The 24,203-nt window shown below is 44.3% G+C and overlaps 1 protein-coding gene across 8 annotated transcripts in view; it reads left to right on the top strand.

Moving 5' to 3' along the window:
- The window catches only part of LOC110502345 (EMAP like 4), an 83,862-nt gene extending 61,472 nt beyond the window's left edge, over positions 1-22,390 (top strand). For all 8 annotated transcript variants that reach the window (XM_090216679.1, XM_090216678.1, XM_090216677.1 and 5 more), the window contains 17 exons: positions 757-880; positions 1,110-1,259; positions 1,899-1,968; positions 2,877-2,987; positions 3,801-3,896; positions 4,007-4,141; positions 4,582-4,717; positions 6,251-6,402; positions 6,550-6,675; positions 7,263-7,394; positions 7,651-7,718; positions 7,859-7,947; positions 8,076-8,173; positions 12,415-12,502; positions 12,746-12,844; positions 19,944-20,074; positions 20,235-22,390. In XM_090216679.1, the coding sequence (XP_090072805.1) occupies positions 757-880; positions 1,110-1,259; positions 1,899-1,968; positions 2,877-2,987; positions 3,801-3,896; positions 4,007-4,141; positions 4,582-4,717; positions 6,251-6,402; positions 6,550-6,675; positions 7,263-7,394; positions 7,651-7,718; positions 7,859-7,947; positions 8,076-8,173; positions 12,415-12,502; positions 12,746-12,844; positions 19,944-20,074; positions 20,235-20,783 (2,354 nt within the window). In that variant the 3' untranslated portion in view covers positions 20,784-22,390. The remainder of the gene's footprint in view (positions 1-756; positions 881-1,109; positions 1,260-1,898; positions 1,969-2,876; positions 2,988-3,800; positions 3,897-4,006; positions 4,142-4,581; positions 4,718-6,250; positions 6,403-6,549; positions 6,676-7,262; positions 7,395-7,650; positions 7,719-7,858; positions 7,948-8,075; positions 8,174-12,414; positions 12,503-12,745; positions 12,845-19,943; positions 20,075-20,234) is intronic.
- Positions 22,391-24,203: the final 1,813 nt, after the last annotated feature.

Raw genomic sequence — 24,203 nt, 5'->3', positions numbered from 1 at the left:
CCCCCCTCCTTTTGCTCTCTTTTCCCTATCTTTTCTTTTTTTCTCTCCCCCCGTCACGTTTTCTTATTTCAGCTGAGTTTGGGGTTGCTGACTCGCTGCTTTGCTCCACTGCACGGCATCCGACGCTTCTCTCTGTCTGACTCGCCCTCTATCTGTATATCTATCTCGGTCTATGCAGTATCTCATCCCTGGATGAGTGGAAAGCACGTGCACCACACTAACTGAACTCTTTAAGGTTTTCAAGGCTTTTGTAGGTTTTTATGTTCAAAAAACCGAAGGCCAGGGACACACAAAAAATAAGTGTAAGTGGTTGTGTGTGACGGTGCGGAGGGTGTTGAGCAGTCACGCTGCAGATATCTTTGGGTTCGTGGACTAAAGTCATGTCATGCACTCTCACTTACGCTCTCTGACTCATGACTCTATATGAACCATTATTAAACAAGAGGTATTTGTCTGACCCACAGTCATTTTTAATGCTTTACCGTAACAGGGTTTTCTGTTAAGGGGAAACATGAACCACCACTACTCAGGCCTGCTTCTTTGAGTGTTTGCTCTAGCCTGCCTGAATACTTTCAAATAGTATTTGAAAGTACTTATACTTGCTTATACTTATACCTGTGCTAATACTGTATTTTGAATGTGTTTGCAAAAGCACGGGTTTAGTGTTACCAGAATCCCTCTCTATGTAGCGAGTCAAAATGGCGATCGTGATATAGCTTGCTATAAAAAAAAATGTTTTGTCCGGCTCGTTCGCAGAGGGAGATTACATCAAGATGTTCATGCGAGGTCGCCCCATCACTATGTACATCCCTGCGGACGTGGAGAACTATGAAGACGTGCGCACAGAGCTGCCTCCGGAGAAACTCAAACTTGAGTGGGTGTATCCTTTCTTCTTGGCGGTGCCTGGTCCCAAACACTGTTACTCCGTGTGTCCCTGGCCTTCGGTCTCTCCCTCTTGTCTGTCTGTGGGTCCCTGGGCTCGGAGACAGATGTCCAAAGCAAAAAGGTGGAGGCCTTATAGGTCTTCACTTTCGACCTGTCCAGTTGTTTTCACGTGGCAGATGATGGAAAGGAGAATACTGTTGTGGTTCCTTGAGTCCTTATGTCAGGTATGGCTACAGGGGGAGAGACTGCAGAGCCAACGTGTACCTGCTCCCTACAGGGGAGAGTGTATACTTCATAGCCTCCGTGGTCGTGCTCTTCAACTACGAGGAGAGAACACAGCGCCACTACCTTGGCCACACTGACTGTGTCAAATGGTGAGCTGGTAGTATTGTTCAGCCTTCGTTGTGTAGTATCAGGTAATGAATTCCTACAGTAGCTTATACACACCATCACGGGTGTACACTAGATTCAGATGATACAACAATGTGTCCCCCAGGGTCTGAATAATGTACAAACACTTCATTACAAAACCTTTTTAATGTAGATTAAGCAAATAGTTGTCACAGACACGATGGTTCAGCTTAACTGTCTCCAGGTTCCATCCTCTCAGAGGCCTCTTAAGATAAAGACTATGCAAATGAGATATACACGTCTTCTGTCTGGGTGGAAGAGACAAATTAGTCCTTGTGCTGGCAGAACCCTGATTCAAAACTGCCTTTGTTTGAAACGAAAAGCCTCACTTCCTCCCATCAGGCTGTGTGCCAGACAGGCAAACGGGTCAGCTCAGTCTAGCAGCTCCCTCTCAACTTAATTTTACATCTGACATACTCCTCTCATTACGATTGTTTTTGACTGTAGGGGTTTTCAATAGGGAGGTAGTTTACGACATAAAAAAATAAATGTTATTGGTTTGACAATCTATTCATGTTTTTGTGTCTCATTTCTATCCGTCTATGATTTTCTCTTGCTCTCTCACTCTCTCTCTCTGTCTCACTCTCCGTTTAACTCACTAGCCTTGCTGTTCATCCCGATAAGATCCGCATTGCCACGGGACAGATTGCGGGAGTGGACAAGGACGGCCGGGTGAGTCACACTCCCACCACCTCACCCATTACTAACCCCCTGACTTCCTGCTAGCTAAATGCTTTAATAGTATGTTCGCATGTGTGATATTTCTTTGTTCATGTACATTTCATGTTTGTTCCTCTGGATTTAGGAGCACATATGCTGTTTTCTTTCCTATCATTCATACACACACACACACACACAATGGGCAAGTCACAGGGCTCAAATGTCACCTATGTAACGCCATGGGTTTTTCCAAGTGAGTTTAGTAGTCTTATTCCAACCCGCCGAATACGGCGAGACACCTGTGGTTGTGTTGAACAGCATAATCCTTGTTTGCACGAGGTCTCTTCTTGTGTACGGTTATAGTATTTCTGCTCGCGTTTTGCACAATCAGGCTCACTCACGTCTTTGACAGGCACAGACCCAGACACAGGTGCTCCATATTTACTCAACCACACCAACAATCAGTGCGCTCATGCAACTAATTATATTTAAGCTCTCTGGGTCTAAACATGCCAAACTGCCTCTAACCTTCCTGGAAGGACTCTGTAGAAGAGTATCCTGCCTGTCAGCCAGCCTGGATCCCGCACCACTCACTCACTGACTACTTGTTAGTCTTTCTCAAGTTTTTTCTAAAAAATGGCTTCCTTTCCTCACCTCCTTCCCCCATTCCATCATGACCACTGATCTTAGAGGATATGATAGATGAAAAGCAATTTGGGTGGGAATCTGTCCAGTCCTTTTATCTACAAAAAAGATGTTTGTGTTCTCTTCTCCTCCTCACCTACCAGTGATTTGTGAAGGGAAGGAAACAAGGAAAGGATGCTGTGAAAAGAGTATACTGCAAATGCAGCCATAGTGTCTGAGTTTGGCTGCAGTGATGGCTTGTTATATCATGTGTATCTCCTCTTCTCCCTCTTTAGCCGCTGCAGCCCCACGTGAGGGTGTGGGACTCGGTGAGCCTGTCCACCCTGCAGGTCATCGGCCTGGGCACGTTTGAGAGAGGGGTGGGCTCCCTGGCCTTCTCCAAGGCGGTGGGTACCCGTAGCACCTCTAATGGTATAATCCAGGAAGTGTTAGTCATTATGCGATTTGTGGGAACTGGTGAAGTACATTAAATGAAACCCCATTCTGTCTGGGAAGGGTCCATATCACAACGCATCTGATAGATCACACACTCACATCACAGCCAGTGGATCTAGATTAGAGGTTCTACTCAGTTCTGGGGTTCTAGGTGCTGTGTGTTTCTGGACTGAGCCTTTTCATAATCAGGCTAGTTGGCCAGACTGGTGTTATTGCGGTATTGAATACATCAATAGGTTCTCTAATCAGTAGTAGTTTAATGTTCCTATTCTCTCTTTGTCCTCAGTTAGCACATTCCGGAACACAGCTTTTAATGTCTGGCTCCCTTCAGACGCAAACCGACAAACACACCGTGACCCATTTCCCATACAAACAAACACAGTTACGCATTCTAAGTGATTCATTATCCCCTTATGTGATCAAAGGTCTAACTAAGCAGTGGATTTTCCCTATCAAATAATGGTAAAGCTTGAATGAAGGTGATCTTATGCTGTTGTCGATACCATTATGCCAAGTCTACTCCATGGCTAACCACTTAGAAGAGTATTGTTTAGTCCTGCCTGCTTTATGGCCATTTTGCAACATGTGGATTCATCTTTAGATTTCCATGCCCTCTCACTTACATACATACTGTATCTGTGAATATGTAGGCCTAAACTGGAATTATATTATTATGTTATGCCATGTTAACTGCATTGCAGACAATAGGATCTGTGTTTCATACAAGCTTTGCTGACGTGACATACCCTGCCTTTCTCCTACAGGACTCCGGTACACACCTGGCAGTGATTGATGATTGTAACGACCACATGTTGACTGTCTGGGACTGGCAGAAGAAATCCAAAATTGCTGAAATCAAGGTCCGGGAAACCTGGGGTGTTTTTATGCGGTGCAATTCTGCCTAAAATACGTAAAGCATTTGATTTGGTTCTGAAATAGATTTTGTTTTTGACTGTTTCACCTCCTCTAGTCTACAAATGAGGTGGTCCTTGCGGTGGAGTTCCACCCTACTGATGCCAACACCATAGTAACCTGTGGCAAGTCACACATCTTCTTTTGGACCTGGGCTGGCACCTCGCTGGCACGCAAGCAGGGCATCTTCGGGGTGAGGACATTTTTCCACTTGTCCAGTTCTTAAAAACTTAAATTACTTAAAAATATCCACTTGAGCCAAGCTGATTGCAGCCCGCAATTCAGGGCCCGAATGAGCACATGCAGAACCGCCCCGAATTGCGGCCTGCAGTTGTACACAATTGTGCTGGGAGCTGACCATACATTTTTTCAGAACATGGATAGTTACAAAAAAAAAAAAAAAATCACAATCGTATTTGGAAAATTCTCCATTCGCTATGATACTTGTTTTGTCCGAGTACTCTCCACACCCCTACGTGTCACCAAAAGTGAAAAACTTAAAAACAATGTGACGCTAGAATGTAACGTATACCTTTACCCATACATGAATACAGTCTCTTTCTCTGCACTAAACACAGACGACAATTATTACACAGACATTTCATTCTCCCGTCTCCCCCTGTCCCGTTTCAGAAATACGAGAAGCCCAAGTTCGTTCAGTGTCTGGCCTTCCTCAACAACGGGGACATCCTGACTGGAGACTCTGGAGGCGTCATGTTGATATGGAGCCGGAGCACAGTGGAGCCGGCCCCAGGGAAAGGCCCCAAAGGTACACCGTACACCTTCTAGCTTACACTGTACCTTGAACATCACAAACGGACTCCCTCGACCTAGTGGAGCCGGCCCCAGGGAAAGGGATCCAAAGGTACACTATCACACAATACCTCATATACCTTCCACTGTACTTTAAACCTCGCAGGCAGTCCCTACACCCGGCCGTATAGTGCTACAGTACCGATGGCACGGTTGATTGGAGCACGGTGCTTTCTAACACCAGGAGTGCGGGTTTGGTTCCCTCGCAAGCCATGTGAAGCCTACTGAATATTTGTTTTAAACTTTAGTCACTTTGGGAAAAACCGTCTGACCATTTATCGTACATGCCCACATGAGTAACACAAGTGGCGAAACCTTCCCAGTGAGTCTCAGCCACAGAGGAGAGCGACTGGAAGAGGGTGGTTTGAGACTGGCGAAAAGAAAACAGCCTTTGAAGGAGAGACACGGAAGGGAAAATAAAAGTGTGGCGGGGGAAGGAGAGTGGGTGTGCGTGTTGGCAGGCCAGAGTGCCCGGGGGACGGAGGGTGTTGGGGAAGGTTTGAGCAGTAATAGTTTTGGTTGTGGCGTACAGGGGAACTGGATGAGCAGGGCTAGGGCCAGGCGCCATGGATAAAAACTGTTCATCTCTTTTTGTTTACCTGAGCGTCCCCGGTGGCTAGACGGTGGGAATGCATGTGTCTCACAGGAACTTGGTTTCACCTTTTTAATTGGGGAGGACGGGGCTCGTGGTACGGGCTGGAGCGGAATCAGTGGAACGGTATCGAATGGATCAAACACATGAACTTGTACTGTTTTTTTGATCCCGTTCCATTTGCTCTGTTCCTGCCATTATTATGAGCCGTTCTCCCCTCAGCGGGCTCCTGTGACGCGTGTACAGTATGTGTGTGTGCGCGGGAATGCTTGATTGAGTGTGTGGGTCCACATCTGTCTGAGCTCTGCAGGGATGAAGGTCATGCCAGTGTGGGGGAGCACAAGCGATACAGAAACACTTATCTGATGCACGTTAATTCTACACGCACCCTCCCAATGCCACACAATATTACCCCCATTGAGAATTCCACTGCCTCAGGTTCAGTGTAACTAGCCTTGAGGAATGGGCCTCCCTCGCTGTGCATCTGTCTGTGTTGTCAGCAGAGAATATCTTGTAACAGGAGGAGGGATCATCAGAATGTGGAGAATGTAGACACATCAAACCTAGACCACGCGCGCACACAGACGTGCGTGCTCGCACTCATTCGAACATGCCTTCCACAGCTATCTTCTTAACCGCGCGCGTGCGCGCACCCTCTTTCACCCCCCCCCTCAAATGCTCCCCTGAGAAAACAACAAGAGCTGGCCTGTAGCGTGGTGTATAAACCACACTAACGAATGTCAACTATTTGTGCTATCCTATTCCCAGAAATCTCTGCTGTGAGCTGTTTTACAAGCCTCTCTCATTCCTCTCCCTCCTCTTTCCTTCTGGGCAATTTTACTTCTCCCCCCCTCTCTGTCTGTCTGTCATTCTGTCCCCCCCCCCCACTCCCTGTAGGTGCGTACCAGATCAGTCGTCAGATCAAGGCCCATGATGGCAGTGTGTTCACTCTGTGTCAGATGAGGAACGGGACCCTGCTGACCGGAGGGGGCAAAGACCACAAGATCATCCTGTGGGACCACGGCATCAACCCAGAGAGGGACATAGAGGTGCCGTCTCGGCCGTGCAGAATGCAACACAGACACGTTCCACCCCAATGCGCCGTGGTTTATGCGCAAAGATACGAATGTAAATATGTCCCATGTTCAGTATGATTAATATGAACGTACATCTCAATGTAGCTGTTTCCCCGGCAGGTCCCTGATCAATATGGAACCATTCGTGCTGTGGCTGAGGGCAAGGGCGAGCAGCTTTTGGTGGGCACGTCGCGTAACTTCGTCCTGAGGGGGACGTTTAATGACGGCTTCCAGGTGGAAGTCCAGGTGAGCGAAGTTTATATTTCTCGCTTTCTATTTCTCTCTCACTGCTGAATAGCTGACTGCCAGCACTACGTGCTCCAGGTGTGTAAAACATCCAGGGTGTGAGAACTAAAGCCAATTGAGGACTGCAGGGCCCTTGCTATGGCAGCTCTGCTGTAGGGATGCCAGTGTCGGCCGCCTCACTAGCTGCCTTCCCAATCGTTTCTTCTCTGTGAGGAAGAGCGATGGAGACGCTGCTATTTTCCAGAGAGCTGCGTGGTAAAACTTTGCATACATTTTCCAGCTTGGCAGAGATATTTAGTTCTCCTCTTTTGAGGGCACCCAACTGAGCCCACCCCCTTCTCCCCTCGTCTGCCCCCTCTTTGAGGCACACTATTCCCATGTGAAGGAGGTCATTCGAGCGTTAGTGGTGGTGTGTTTCCAATGGCTTAGTTGGTTGGAACATGATACTGTGGATTTTGATTCTCCCCATACAGTAACATGGGCGACATACAGAATAGACAGAATATGTGTTAACTACTCTGCAAGCTGTGTTAACTACTCAAGTGTGTCGCATTTTTTTCCCCCAACCTCTGACCTATCGCCCCTAGGGTCACACAGACGAGCTGTGGGGGCTGGCCTCTCACCCCTTCAAGGACCTGTTCCTCACCTGTGCCCAGGACAGGCAGGTGTGCCTGTGGAACTCTGTGGACCACTGCTTGGAATGGACCAGGCTGCTGGATGTAAGAACTAAATATACCTCCCTGTCGGAACTATTCTATACTGCAGATTAAGAATACGCGCTCATTCACTGCCCTTTTTTAGAGTTTTTGTTCACAGACGTAATTGAAATGTTGCTGCAAGTTTTTTTTTAAGTTTTTTTTATTGAGATCAAGGCATGCAAACACATTTCGAGTTAGGATTCAGGCCTTACTCAAAAAATGACTTGTATGTATGAATTGCGTCTCTCCCTTCCCTCTTGCTGTTTCTTTCTCTCAGGAGCATGGACACTGTGCAGACTTCCACCCTAGTGGTGCTGTTGTGGCCATCGGTACTCACTCAGGAAAGTAAGTTCAGCTTAACCCTATCTCGAACTCTGAAGCACAGCAGTGGCTATTAATCCCATCTCTTATCGCTCACGCCTGTATGGGAATAGTCCATTCTTCTAAATTTTCGCCGATGTTCTCTTCTCCCCCCCGTGTCCCAGGTGGTACGCCCTCGATGCGGAGACCAGAGACCTGGTGGCCATTCATACAGACGGCAATGAGCAGCTGTCAGTCATACGCTTCTCCGTAGGTGGGTGGAGCTTGTCTTACACCCTATCCTAACCGTAGACTTGGATTTGATGGGAGAATTGTTAAACCAATCAACAGTTAGGGAGGAGAATAAAATATGGTGGATAATTTACCTGTTCCATCCTTCAGATGGCACCCTGCTGGCAGTGGGATCACATGACAACTTCATTTACCTCTACACCGTGTCGGACAAAGGACGCAAGTACACCAGATACGGGAAGTGCATTGTGAGTACATCACCATTAGTTTGTGTGTTTGAAGTGATTAGTATGTGTGTGTGTGTGTGTGTGTGCGTGTGTGTGTGTGTGTGTGTGTGTGGGGCCCTAGGGAGTGACGTCTCCCTGCAGCTGGAGAGATGGATAGGATCAGTGCTTTCACAGTATGGTAATAACAGAAGAAGCAACAGGAGAGCGAGCGAGCGCGAGATCGAGAGAAAGTCAGTTCAGATGGGGACTGTTGGATAACTGCCAAAATAATGGAGACACATGAGTAAATGAGGGATACAAAGTATATTGAACGCAGGTGCTTCCACACAAGTGTGGTTCCTGAGTTAATTAAGCAATTAACATCCCATCAACATCCCATCATATATAAAAATGCTGGGCATGCCATTATTTTAGCTACCATGGCAATGTCCCCATAGGTTGACAATCCGTGCCCGAGTGTTCACTGAGTGGTATGATGAGCATGAAAATGATGTAAACCATATGCCATGGCCGTCTCAGTCGCCAGATTTCAACCCAATTAAACACTTATGGGAGATTCTGTAGTGGCGCCTGAGACAGTGTTTTCCACCACCATCAACAAAACACACAATTCTAGAATTTCTCATGGAGAATGGTGTCTCATCCCTCCAATAGAGTTGAAGCTGTTCTGGCTCGTATTGGCCCAACACCCTATTAAGACTCTTTATGTTGGTGTTTCCTTTATTTTGGCAGTTACCTGTATATACGTATAGTGATGGGTTTAAATCCAGCAGGTTAGAGGTGAAGGTATACAGATCATGACCAGTAGACTGATCCCATTAGGTCTACGCCAGGGCTGGGCGATATGGCCAAAATATTATACCACAGTATATATTTTTTTTAATTGAATGGTATTTTTAGTTTTTGAATACTGTTCAATTCAACTTCAACCTAAACACATTTCAACCTAAACACATTCAAAATGTAACTAGTACTTTAGGTGTCAGGGAAAATGTATGAAGTTAAAAGTACAGTATTTTCTTTAGGAATGTAGTGAAGTAAAAGTTGTTAAAAATAAAAAATAGCAAAGTACTGATACCAAAAACCGACTTAAGTAGTACTTGAAAGTTATTTTTTACTTAAGTACTTTACACCACTGCTCAATTGTGATAATTTCCACACTGCCACGTAGGGCTGCACGATATAATCTAGGACTTATTTTTAACCAAATGTTGCAATTGCGATTTGACTTGCGAATTAGAGCAAAACTGTTGGAAACATGGAAATATAATGACTATTCTAATTCTATAGTTAGAATATATTAGTGGGAACATTGAATACAGTGTTTGAGATGACAACAAATTAAAATGCCAGGGAGGAGTTATTGTGACAGGGTAGGAACTAAAGTGTTGATAAGTGTTTCCTAGGGGACCCTATAAGCTTTGGCTACATTGCATGTTTTCTCTTAGCTACGCCATGTAGCTAACATATTCTTGCTTTGCAGCATTTATTACTCAGTAAATTTATTAGCTAGATAGATTTGGCATTAGTGGCTAACAATTAGTGTCACAAGATGTAGGGCAACTTTCTAAGCAAAGATAAACTAGCTGTTTGCAGATGTAAGAAACACAAACTAATATAGAACGCTAGTGGATTTATATTAAGAAGCAACATGCAAGATTGTTGCATGTGCTGCATTGACCATGCAGACTGAACGTAAGTGTCTCATGGTTGTGACAGGGGGCGTGGCTAGGTCTGTGTGGAAGGTGGCGCAGAGAGAAAGAGCGGAGAGAGAGATGATTCAAGTAGCGGAGTAAACAATTATAAAAATGGACATTACACATGGTATCACGTTTAACAAACCAAACATAAAAATTCCGGTATAGAAGGTAAAGTAAAAAACCAAACCGGTCCCTGCATCAATACCGGTATATCATAAAATACTGTATACTACCCAGCCCTAGTCTACGCTACAGTGGTCTGGACCCCACAGGGCCAGTGTGAATCACTCCACTGTAGTTTTAAGCCTCCACTTGGCTGCTGCTCAGTCTGCTGTCTCTATTTCTCTTTTATATCCCATGTTCTCTCTCTCTCTCGCTCTGTCACGCACGCATTGGTCCGGCCTCTTTCTTTGTCCCTTGTTTTCCTCTTCTCCCTCTCTTTCATGTCCCTCTCATTCATGTAGTCTCTTTTTCATACATCACACCCGTTTTCTCTCTCTCTCTCTTCCCTGCATCCCTGTGGGCTCATGGTCATCTGTGTGATGGATGCCAATGGTCAGTACCATGCTGCTCAGGTTGTGGTCACGGTCATTGCTTCTGCTGCTTGACCACTATGGTCTTGGTCCAAGGTTAAGCCCCCAGGCAACCTACTGTACATAGCCTTGCAGCCACAGCAGAGTGTGTGGTATAGTGCTTTGTGTGTTTGTTTGTTTTTAATACCAGATCACAGACTAAGTGCATAGCAGTCACGTTTTAGATTTGCTGAAAAATAAGCTTGGGATTGCGTGAGAGAGCATTAAAGCAAGGTTCTCATTTGACGTGTTGGTAATGTATAAAAGACCGTGGGCTCCAGAGGGGAGAAAGACATTGTGGGAAGGTTGGTTTGAGGCGTTTATAGGCGTTGGCAAATGACTGGGCCCTTGTCTGTGAGCACCGCTCCACTGTAAAGCAGTGAGACGCACTGATATTAACTGAGTGTACAAAATATTAAGACCACCTTCCTAATATTTTTGGCTTCAGAACAGCCTCAATTAGTCAGGTCATGGACTCTACAAGGTGTCAAAAGCGTTCCACAGGGATGCTGGCCCATGTTAACTCCAGTGCTTCTCACAGTTATGTCAAGTTGGCTGGATGTCCTTTGGGTGGTGGACCATTCTGATACACACGGAAACTGTTTATCGTGAAAAACCCAGCAGCATTGCAGTTCTTGACACAAACCTGTGCGCCCGGCACCTACCCCGTTCAAAGGCACTTAAATATTTGGTCTTGCCCATTCACCCTCTGAATGGCACACACAACACAATCCATGTCTAAATTGTCTCGAGGCTTAAAAATCTTCTTTTAACCTGTGTCCTCCCCTTCATCTACACTGATTTGAAATGGATTTAACAAGTGACATCAATAAGGGATCATAGCTTTCACCTGGATTCACCTGGTCCTAATGTTTTGTACTTTCTGTGTATAACTGTTTATGGGGATTTTTAGTGACGCGTAAATATGTATGTCCTGTTTTTCAAATAAATAACTACAGGTTTCTACGTATAAATAGGGAAATGCATAAACAGAGAAATACATAAACTTTGTGTGTGCGCGTCGTTCAGTATGGAATTCAGATTTGTATATGTTTGTGTGAGAAAGTCGGCAGCTGTGGAGTGTCTAGCTTGGCAGGATGTCAGTGACATTCCTGTGTGTAAAAGTGTGCGCGTTTGCATGCATGTGTATGATTGCATGTGTGTATGGGTCTTTGTGTTGGAGGAAAGCCTGCAGACTTGAAGGAAATCAAACCAAGTGCCAAGATAGTCTAACAGAGATTTCCTCCCTGACCCTGAGTGAGGGGGAGGACAGACAGACATGTGTACACACACACACACACACACACACACACACGGTGTCTCCTCCTATGGGCTGAGGTGGAAGACTGGAGTTCGTTCCAACTTTTATAAAGGCCAAAATGTCACATGAAATGATGTGCAAAACTAAGTCAGCTGTACTATACTTGCTGTATATGTCCCTAGCTCCATTAAAATACCATTAACTAGGGCCTCCCGAGTGGTGCAGCGGGTCTAAGGCACTACATTGGGGAGCTTGAGGCGTCACCACAGACATGGGTTCGATCCCAGGCTGTGTCACAACTGGCCGTGACAGGGTCGGAGCATAATTGGCCCAGCGCCGTCCAGGTTAGCAGAGTGTTTGGCCGGGGGGGCTTTACTTGACTCATTGTGCTCTAGTGACTCCACGTGGCGGGCCGGGCGCCTGCGGGCTGACACTTAGGTCGTCAGTTGAACAGTGTTTCCTCCGAGACATTGGTGCAGTTGGCTTCCGGCTTAAGCGGCAGGTGTTAAGGAGCGCGGTTAGGCGGGTCATGTTTTGGAGGACGAGTGACTCGACCTTTGCCTGTTGGGGAGTTGCAGCGATAAGACGAGTTTGAAATTGGGTCGCAATTGGATATCACAAAATTGGGGCGAAAAAGTGGGTAAAATACAACAACAACAAAAAATAGACCATTTAGCTGTTTCATCTCTCTAAATCATGTATCAAACTTTCTCACTCTGTGGTTAACAGGGACATTCCAGCTACATCACACATCTTGACTGGTCCCCCGACAACAAGTTCATCATGTCCAACTCAGGAGACTATGAGATCCTCTACTGTGAGTAGAGACGCCTTCAAATGATTGTCATGCTTCAGTGAGACTACAGCTTCATTGATGAAGCCTCATGCTATGTTACTGATCCATGAAGGACTATTTATCCCCCAAAAAATGTGATAAACTTTTTTTTAAATAATCGGGCTAAACCAACGTACAGTGTAGCTCATACCTTTTTGCATTACACTTCTGTTGTGTAGTATCCCCTTAAACTATGCCCTGACTTGGTTCTATCCTTTTTTGCAGGGGACATTCCAAATGGCTGCAAGTACATCCGTAACCGTTCGGAGTGTAAGGACATTGACTGGGCCACCTACACCTGTGTGCTGGGCTACCATGTCTTCGGTCAGTACCTGGGTTATATGGATATGGTGTGGGATGGGTTCTTCTGTTGGGCTTGATTCGTCCTCAAACACGTTGGCACGGTTCTTGGCTGTGCCATGCTAGATTTCTGTGTCTGTGTTTGTGTGTTTTTACTTTCACTGGTGTGGGTTTATAAGCTTCTGTGGTTGTGTGGCTGCAATTTATGTTTCTATGAGTCCTACTACTGAACAGAGTGTGGTTTGGGAGTTTGCACATCAGCAACTTATCGCACGCACTCTTAGACGTTCTGCCTATTGCCCCGGTTTTATTTTCTCTCCCTTCATTCACCCTCTCTTGCTCTACTCCTTTCTTATTCAGTTTTTTTTTTAGATGTCGTACCCAAGTTTGTAGCATTGAAAGGAATTTAAGAGCTCTAATTTGAATAATAGGAATTTAATATCCTTCCATTCCAACTCTCGTTCTGCTACCAGAATTGTCCCTGCTGTGCTTTTCACTACTGGTTTTGTCCCACTGCAGCATGGTGTGTTATGTGGTATCTCTCTCGTTCTTTCTTTATTTCTCTCTCCCTCTTTTTTTTGTCTCTCTGTCCATCACTTTTTCACTGTCCATCTCGTTCTCTCTCTCACTCACTCACTCACTCACTCACTCACCCCAGTTTTTTCTTTCTCTCTTTCGGAGGGACTTGGGCTCAGAATAATAGCCCCACATTAGCCCCCCACTCCACATATTTCAGTACTTTATGGGGCTGGAAATATAGTTAACGCTTGACTTTCAGATTTCACAGTTCTGCGCCAGTAGATTGTCTGAGGCTACAACCAGGGGTGTAATGATTAGGCCCCAAAATTAAAGTAGGCAACAAGTCTTGTTGTAATCTGATATCCAGGGGTTAATTGAATTGGGAATTGGGAGGTGTAATTGTTATTTTCATGAATTCTGAATAACTGAATAACTTGCTATTTTACATGTCCTGTTTTTGGCTTCAAAGCCAATAACAATTGTAGGCTATAGCAAATGTGCATTTTTATGCTGTTCCAGAATAATAATTGAGATAATGCAAATAATTTATGATTACTTAGTTGGGCTAACTTTTTTTGTAGCTTCTTGCTGTAGGCCTACTTCATCATTCTTTGCCTGCATCCCTAATCCCTACCCGTTAGCCTACCTGCCTCTGCTCTAATATTCTAACAGGTCAACTCTTGCTGGCCAAACATCATTAAATGTTGCTAAGTTATATAGCTATAGTGTGGATAAAGGGTTTCTTTTAAAAACTTTAACAGGCACCCAAATGGTGCAACTGCTGCGTAGGCAACACAATAATCAGACAGAGACAAGCTGGCTCAGGGGAAAATTTGCACGAGCTACCTTGTGGTTGGCTACTATGTTGCAATATCAATATTCTCGGAGCCGCCTTGTTGATACAAAATGGTTCAATAGTCTCCGAGACGCCTCGTTCGTTAATGCAATGTTTCAATATTCTCAGAGCCACCTTGTTGATACAATGCTTCAATATTCACCAATTTTTGTTTTTCTTACCTTCCCTGGCGAATAATGCAGAAAGGCAAATGCGAAAATGAGCTGGGCACACACATTATGAGGAACATCTCTGAATGCATCGCAACGAGACAATGGTGGTGGGAGGGCACGAGACGATGACACTGTCATAATACACTGTATGCGCCATTCAACAAATGTGGCTTTAAATAGCCTATAGCAGGGGGTCGGCAACCTTTTTCATGTGGAGTGCCAATTTACAATTGATCCAGTGGAGGCCCCTCAGAGGAAGGGAGGACAGCTAGTTTCCGTCCTCGTCTGGGTACATTGACTTCAATACAAAACCTAGGAGGCTTATGGTCCTCACCCCCTTTCGTAGACTAACACAGGAATTATGACAACTTCCGGAGGACATCCTCCAACCTATCAGAGCTCTTGCTGACAATAGTTGAACAGTTTTGAGCAAATTCATTTCTTAAATGGAGGAGAAGCAAGAAAGGGAGTGAGAGCTAGCTATATTTAATTGTATTTTTTTTTTACTTTCACTTAAAGATGCACTCTGCCATTTCCTTCTTGCTAAAATTCTAATCGTTTGATTAATTTCAGTTTGTGACAATATAGTGTAGAGTCATTGTACCATCTAAACCGCTGTGAAATATATTTTCCATAACCAAAAATATTTCATTTTCAGCTGTTTGAAGACGGTGTACAAAACTGAAAGTAATAGACGCAAAAATGAAACATAAGAACGGGAAGCATAGAAATAGCGCAGATAGAACAGATCTACCTCAACTTAGACTTGCACACGCAACATATTTTTATATGTGAATTGGGTCATATCACCCAAAAAGTTACATATTGCAGTTAGCTAGCGAATGCTGCTCATGCCTACTCATACACCTGGCTCAAACAGAGAGGTTTGTTATGTTAGCTAGCTGGCTATGGCTATCCAAGTCCAAGTCAAGGTAAGCTTTCGGTTTTATTAATTTGTTGTCTCCGGGGCCCGTCGGTGTAAATGCCTAACTGCTTGCTGTACACTACTGCATGATAATAGTGGGTTTACTAACGCGTTAGTTCTAGTAGCTATGTTGACTATGATGTTAGCTCATATGGTGACAACTATGTAGGCTGTATGTAGCAGTTATGATATGAAGGTTTGGCTTGGAAAGTTATTTTTTTACCTGGTCACAGAATAGCGCATAGATGTGAGAAGGAATTATACAAACAGCACGGTGTCTTTGCTCATTGTATGTGGTTGCTGTGTAAGTTAACTGTGTTTGGGCGTGATCACGGGTGTATTTATTCAGCTGATTCTGTTAAAACGTTTCTTAAAATGCTAACAAAACTAAACGGGGACAAACGTATCTGAATTTGTCCAATAGAAACTCTTGTTTGCAACTGTTTGGACTAATGATTCCACCCTAGATCAGCTAAATGCAGGCAGGAGTTTGCAAGGTGGTATTGAATCTGTCAATGTCTGTCACCTTGATTACAAAATTTCGACCTGTGCACCTACGTTGTAAACTTTCATTCATAGGCTATTCATCATGATGGGTATAAGGACAATTTGAGTGTCATGTAGTAGCCTAAACCTATCAATACATTGAATGACGGTATTGAATGTGTCACTGTCAGCTTGATTAAAATATTTTTCTCTCGACCTGTGCACCTACGTTGTAAAATTTCATTTGTAGGCTAGGTTGTAGCAACCTCGTGATGGGTATAGGGGAAAAGTTGAGTATCATGTAATAGCTTAAACCTATCGATGTAACATTGAGCTGGGTAAAAGGAATATGAATGACAGTCATACAATATTCTGTAACGAAATAAGGCCATGTTCATGAAAAGAACACACGGTGCTCCACTATGCCTATGTGTTGTACGGAGGCGCTGTCCATTCAGCACCATGCCACGGTGCTCCGCTATGTCTACGTGTTGTACCGAGGCGCTGTCCATTCTTTGGTAAAAAAAAAATGTGTCTTCATGCGTCCTTGTCGATTGTAATCCTAAGTAAGTCCTTTGATAATTTCCCTTCAGATTTCCCTTCACTTCCTCAACCACCAAACTTTACAGATGGCATTATGCATTGGGGCAGGTAGCGTTCTCCTGGCATCGGCCAAACCCAGATTCTTCCGTTGGACTGTCAAATGGTGACGCGTGATTCCTCACTCCAGAGAACACGTTTCCACTGCTCCAGAGTCCAATGATGGCAAGCTTTACACCACTCCACGCTTGACATTGCTCATGGTGATCTTAGGCTTGTGTGTGGCTTCTCAGCCATGGAAACCCATTTCATGACGCTCCAGACAGACAGTTCTTGTGCTGACGTTTCGTCAAGAGGCAGTTTGGAACTCGGTAGTGAGTATTGCAACCGAGGACAGACAATTTTTATGTGCTATGTGCTTCATCACTCGGCGGCCCCGTTCTGTGAGCTTGTGTGGCCTACCACTTCACGGCTGAGCCGTTGTTGCTCCTAGACGTTTCCATTTCACAATAACAGCACTTAGTTGCCCGGGGCAGCTCTAGCAGGGCAGAAATTTGACGAACGGAGTTGTTGGAAAGGTGGCATCCTAAATGGTGCCACGTCGAAAGTTACTAAGCTCTTCAGTAAGACCATTCTACCGCCATTGTTCGTCTTTGGAAATTGCATGGCTATGTGCTCAATTTCTACACCTGTCAGCAACAATGCCCTGCAAAGAAGGGCACCTATTGGTAGATGGATAAAAAATAAAGCAGACATTGAATATCCCTTTTGAGCATTCTGAATGTATTAATTACACTTTGGATAGTGTATCAATACACCCAGTCACTGAAAGGATACGGGCTTCCTTCCTAACTCAGTTGCCGGAAAGGAAGGAAACTGCTCAGGAATTTCACCATGAGGTTAATGGTGACAAACAAAACAGTTTGATGGCTGTGATAGGAGATATACAACAACATTGCATTTACTCCACAATACTAACCTAATTGACAGAGTGGAAAAGAAAGAAGCCTGTACCTAATGAAAAATAATATTCCAAAACATGCATCCTGTTTACAATAAGGCACGAAAATAAAACTGCAAAGAATGTGGCAAATATATAACCTTTATGTCCTGAATACAAAGTGTTAAGTTTGGGGCAAATCCAGCACATCACTGAGTATCACTCTTCATATTTTCAATCGTGGTGGTGGCTGCATCATGTTATGGGTATGCTTTCATCTGCAAGACCTAGAGAGTTTTTTTAGGAAAACAATCCAGGTGTGCAAAGCTCATAGAGACTTACCCAGAAAAACTCACAGCTGTAATCTCTGCCAAAGGCAATTCTAACATGTATTGACTCAGGGGGTTGAATACTTATCTAATCAAGATATTTTAGTGTTTTATTTATTTACTTACTTACTTTTACAAATGTTCACATTTTTCTTCCAATTTGGCATTCCAAAGTATTTTGTGTAGATCGTTGACAAAAAAAAAGTTTCATCCCACTTTGTAACACAAGTAGAAAAAGTAAAGGGGTGTGAATACTTTCTGAAGACAGGACATCAAACCCAATATTTTTTTAGTTTTGTAATATTTCACTGAAAGGGGTGAAATACTGAAACTCTCTTCATGACAATTAGGCATAGGAGACAATTTAGTTTTTGACAAAACAAATCCACTTTATTACAGTACGCACTCTTTCTGACAGTTGTACACAGAGTATATTTTTTCAAATACAGTGTTTCGTTTCTGCACGGGTCAGTTTCACCACCGTATAATTAATCAGATATCACTTCATAAAACGTTTTGTTCAAGAGACTGTTCGAAATTGTCTGATAGTCGATCATTAGGTTCCATCACCGTATTAAAATCCCCACATACACTACCGGTAAAAGGTTTTAGAACACCTACTCATTCAAGAGTTTTTCTTTTTACTATTTTCTACATTGTAGAAATGAAATAACACATATGGAATCATGTAGTAACCAAAAAAGTGTTAAATAAATCCAAATATTCCAAATATAATATTTGAGATTCTTCAAATAGCCTCCCTTTGGCTTGATGACTGCTTTGCACACTCTTGGCATTCTCTCAACCAGCTTCATGAGGTCGTCACCTGGAATGCATTTCAATTAACAGATGTGCCTTGTTAAAAGTTAATTTGTGGAATTTCTTTCCTTAATGCATCTGAGCCAATCAGTTGTGTTGTGACAAGGTCGCGATGGTATACAGAAGATAGCCCTATTTGGTTAAAAAAAAACAAGTCCATATTATGGCAAGAACAGCTCAAATAAACAAAGAGAAACGACAGTTCATCATTACTATAGGACATGAAGGTCAGTCAATGCGGTGTGGCTGAACGGATGATCTCTGCATGTGTATTTCCCGCTGTAAAGCATGGAAGAGGTGTTGTGGTGTGGTGGTGCTTTGCTGGTGACACTGTCTGTGATTCATTTAGAAATAAAGGCACACTTAACCAGTATGGCTACTGCAGCATTCTGCAGCTATACACCCTCCCATCTGGTTTGGGCTTAGTGGGACTATTTGTTTTTCAACAGGACAATGACCCAACACACCTCCAGGCTGTATAATGGCTATTTTACCAATAATTAGAGTGATGGAGTGCTGCATCAGATGACGTAGTCTCCACAATCCCCCGACCTCAACCAAATTGAGATGGTTTGGGATGAGTTGGACTGCAGAGTGAAGTAAAATCAGCCAACAAGTGCTCAGCATATGTGGGAACTCCTTCAATACTGTTGGAAAGCATTCCAGATGAAGCTGGTTGAGAGAATGCCAAGAGTGTGAAAATGTCATCATGTTAAAGAGTGGCTATTTGAAGAATCTCAAATATATTTTAATTTGATTAGCACTTTTGGTTACTGGATGCTTCCATATGTGTTCACTATTATTCTACAATTTAAAACATTTTTTTTATTTTTTTAAGTAAAAATAAAGAAAAACCCTTGAAAGAGTAGGTGTTCCAAAACTTTTGACCGGTAGTGTATAATTACTGAATATCTCACACATACATATCCTGTTTAGTTTAATAAATTATAGCTTTTCCCTACTTGCAACACATTTTGAGTGTACTGTACATTTATCACTTATTTTTGTCCAATAATAATTAATTGATGTCTGCAAAGTCATTATTGTCTGCAATGTTATTGTAAGCTTCTTTTTGTAGTTGTTGATTATTTGCCAACCTTCATCTTTCTTTTTATCTTGGTTTTGGATTGGGAAGTGTGAACAGTGTTTCACTCCACCTGCTTTGGGGGGTGGGGTATTTCCACACACCCCACTTTGCCATACCCTAGGTTTAGCTGAACTGACGCCACTGGCTGTAACTGATATTACCCCTGAGAATAGAGATTGCATACGTGTGTGTGAAGTGATCACTATTTCTATATGTGCATGCATATGTTTTTGTACAGACCTGTGAGAGAGGGAAAGTAGGATAGGGAGTGTATTGAGCATGTTAGAGTGCATGGAGAGGTGTATGAAGTCTCTCTTACAGTGTTTGTTTGCCCCCTGGTGGTATGCTTTTGACATGACTTCGTGTACGCACACATATGGAAAGTACACACAGGTTCACTGCTCAGACTCCATATTTTAACTGTGATAGTGGAGCAAAACCACCAATGTGTGTGTGTTTGTGTCTTCCAGGAGTGTGGCCTGAGGGTTCCGATGGCACAGACATCAACGCCCTCATCAGATCCCACAACAGGAAGGTGATCGCTCTGGCTGATGACTTCTGCAAAGTGCACCTCTTCCAGTACCCCTGTGCGAGACCCAAGGTAAGCCTGCCCTGCCCCTGGGCACCAGCCACTTACTGAATTAACACTGTTCAGTGCTACCATCCCTGTACTAAGCGTAGACTGTATATACTATAACATACTGTAATATTTGCTTCCAATCATAATATAATGTGCTGACATGCGTCTCCTTCCTCCGCAGGCACCGAGCCACAAATATAGCGCCCACAGCAGTCACGTGACTAATGTGACCTTCATGCACAACGATAGTCACTTGGTGTCCACGGGCGGGAAAGATACCAGTGTCATGCAGTGGCGTCTGGTGGAGAAGACCCCCTCATTGGTCCCCAGCGACTCTTCCCTCTCTCTGGGGGAGGGGCTCTTGCATAACTCCAACCCCCGCGCCACCATCCCAGCGGTGCACCTGACGCCCACCCCCACCAAGCCTGCCGTGACGCCAATCGCGACCCCAACTCCGCCCTCCGTCCTCGACCTGACCTCTGACCCCCCAGCGGTGCCCTGCGGGGATACGGCCATCGTCACGCCCCCCCCACCACCCACCGAGCCCACGACCAATGGACGGCAGGAGAGCTCACCTGAAACCCCTCCCCCATCCGGGATGACCCCACCCCGCTCAGAGTCTACCCCACCCCCCTCTCACAGCACGCTGAGCCCCAAGGACAGCCTGGACCCCAGCGATGACACGGCCACTCCTAGCGACGAGGGCCGCCCTTTCACCCCACCCTCGTAAAGAGCGTCACTTGTGATGCAGCCTAGTGCGCTCTCCTGCTCAGCACTCCCCCTGGAGGCACCTCGATGTCACTGCGTTTCTCAGGAGAAGCGCAGCAGGGTTCAATATTTGCTGTTCAGGTTTCCTTTGTTTTTCTTTTTAGTTTCTTTTCATGCTCTTCTTTTTGTTTTGTTTTGAAGTCTGTGTTAATTGGATAAGAATGGAGGGTGTAAGTGAGACAAGCAGTGATATTAGTGGCTGATTTTTTTTACGCTGTCACTCGGCCTTGTGTGAGGAGAGAATGTTGTGGTTGTTCTGGGTCGTACGGTTAAGTCAAGTCTGCAAATGAAAGCTCTGTGAGAGGGGGACACACAAGCACACAGACGTGCAAACACTAGCACTAATACACAAAGACACACAACATCACACTCCAACATCACTCCTTGATCAGCCAAACAGATGCAGGATCAGTTACACAGTTCAAATATCATTGTAATGTTGCTATCATAGATACTCATATAGTACTTGATACCAAGTACTACTTATGTCTTTATACACAAGTATATTATGCTACAAGAGCCTAGTGCCTCTTCCCTGAGCCTAGCTAATGCTAGGCAGGTACCCCTGGCTAATGCTCACTCCCCAGTCCAGCCCTTTGTCAATACTCATCATATAGTCTTTAGGCTATGTTACCATAGAAACTTAAACCTAATCCTAGCTCAGTAATGCAACAACCTGCAATAACACACCATAGCTGTGTGACCACACACAACCAGTTATACGCATGCAGCTAATAGCACACACACTCCATCATTCTGGACGTTCAATCAGGTGTGTGTGTGCGCGCGCCTGCAGACTGCTTCATGGCAATAAGCTGTTCTCTCTGGTAAGAGTCCCTGCAGGAAACTCATCCATCCAGCCTCGCTGTAAAGGCCAAAAAGGACTCTGATGAATAATGGTCCGTAGGATATCCTGTGGCTCATGGACATTATGACCACACTGAACCACCAGCGACACACGTACCCAGGTGACTCTCACCTGCTCGCCCTACCTTAACGTGCTACCATTTTTTTTTGCGTTTCTTTTCATTTTGATTTAGGATTTAGACCTTTTTAAAAGCTCGTTCTGGGGGGAGTGTTCCTTCTCTGCTCTATGGACTGAGATGTTTTTAAGAAAAAATACTTTTTTTTAATTTTCTTTTTTTAAATTTTATGTGTGTGCGAGCTGCCGTTTACACGTTGTGTCATTCCGGAGGAGGGTTTGTCCAGGGTTTGTCCCCCCCCCCCCATTCTGCAGCAACTCAGGACGGGATCACGCTCACAGGAATACACAGCCAACAGAGAGCGAGAGAGACTCTTCTCTTCTACACAGTCTTATCTTTATCCCCTCGTGGGAATGCGCTGGTACATTTCCACAGACATGGCATAAGGGAGAGAGAGGGGAGAGAGAGAAAGGCTTTTCTGTTTTTCAGCTGGGAATGGAGAGAGAGGTTGTTTTTTTTTAATGCCTGTCTATGACTAGGGAGAGAGGGTCCAATGCTTTCTATGGCAAGGAAGACTGAAGAAAGGTGGAAGGGATATGTACTAATGTGTATGTGTTGCAATGCACAGTAAAGGTTTAGCTAGCTATACAGGACTGAATGATGGAAGTATTTTTCCAGGTTTGTCATTATCAGCAAGAAGAGCGAGGACTGTGTAAAAGGCACGTGGTGTAGATTCATCTTTTTTATATATATATATATATATATATATATATATATATATATATATATATATATATATATATATATATATATATATATCCTCTCTGTTGGTGAGAGATGAGTGAGGGACTGTAAGTAAAGTGCATGTCAGTGACGGTGTGGTAAGATTGGTAGGTGGCATTGACAGGGTTGTAGTGAAGAGGTAAAGACATTGGTAATCCTAGTGAAAGACTGCATGAGGGCATGGTTGTATCAGTGTTATACAAATGTTTTCTAACGTTGTCCTCAAAGATGTAGACTTCCAGCTGGTCCACAAAGAAACTCTTTCTCTTTTTATAATATAATTGTCTGGTTTTTTTGGTGTGTGTTTTTCGCAAATCAACAGCTTGTGCAACTGGGAATGCTTTAATGTAAGGTAGATTTAATGTAGGTAGATTTTGTCCTGTAGTTTTTGTCATGTGGTTCTGTAGTTGTAGTGAACATGGAATTGCCTTTCCCAGAATGCTCTGCTTCTGAGTGCATAGAACGTGAACACACTTGTTTAACCCCGTACAATATCTCATGACCTCAGAAAACGCCTCCTACAATGACAGGTGTCAATGTATGACTCATACCCTAGGACAGGGGTGTATGACTCATACCCTAGGACAGGATTGTATAACTCATACCCTAGGACAGGGGTGTATGACTCGTACCCTAGGACAGGGCTGCATAACTCATACCCTAGGACAGGGGTGTATAACTCATACCCTAGGACAGGGCTGTATAACTCATACCCTAGGACAGGGCTGTATAACTCATACCCTAGGACAGGGGTGTATAACTCATTCCATGGAGGGCCTAGTGTCTACTGGGAGTTCCTTACGGGTAATCAGCAACCTTAATTCACCAATCAAGTAAAATGGCGGAGCGAAAACCCACACACTCGGCTCTCAGTGGAAGGAGGTTGACACGTGCCCTAGGATATCTGGAGTCTCTCCAGAACGCTAAAGCACCTGTTTTCAGGGCGCCATGTGGTCTTGCTAGATCTTCCCATCCAATAATTGTCCATTTTGTACATTCAGGTGTGGCTACTTTATGTATATAATGGTATGCCTGTGTGTGTGGTTTATTCATTTTGAGATTATACAGGTAACTGCCAAAATAAAGGAAACGCCAACATAAAGTGTCTTAATAAGGTTTTGGGCCACCACGAGCCATAATTGCTTCTATGCACCTTGGCATAGATTCTACAAGTGTCTGGAACTCTACTGGAGGGAAGCGACACCATTCTTCCACGAGAATTGCCTTCATTTGTTTGTTTTTTGTTGATGATAGCGGTGGAAAACGCTGTCTCAGGCGCGTGCTCCAGAATCAATTGGGTTTAGATCTGGTGAATGAGACGGCCATGGCACAGAATTTGCATTGTTTTCGTGCTCATCAAACCATTTAGTGACCCCTTGTGCCCTGTGGATGGGGCCATTGTCATCCTATGGGGGGGCATAGCCATGGTAGTCAAGATAATGGCCAAAATTATACGTTACCCTAAGTATATGTTAATTGCTTAATTAACTCAGGAAACACACCTGTGTGGAAGTACCTGCTTTCAATATATTTTGTATCCCTCAATTACTCAAGTGTTTCCATTATGTTGGCAGCTTCCTGTAGATCCACTGAACCATTACTCAGTGCGTTCTTTCACCACTAGGAGGCACACTGCAGCTCACCCACAGGCCAAGCATGTACATACATATGCAGTA

This window comes from Oncorhynchus mykiss, chromosome 23, assembly GCF_057628025.1.
Source record: "Oncorhynchus mykiss isolate SJ-2025 chromosome 23, ASM5762802v1, whole genome shotgun sequence".
Classification (NCBI taxonomy): Eukaryota; Metazoa; Chordata; class Actinopteri; order Salmoniformes; family Salmonidae; genus Oncorhynchus; species Oncorhynchus mykiss.
The sequence above is the reverse complement of the archived record's forward strand: the minus strand, read 5'-3'. Positions and strand labels throughout refer to the sequence as shown.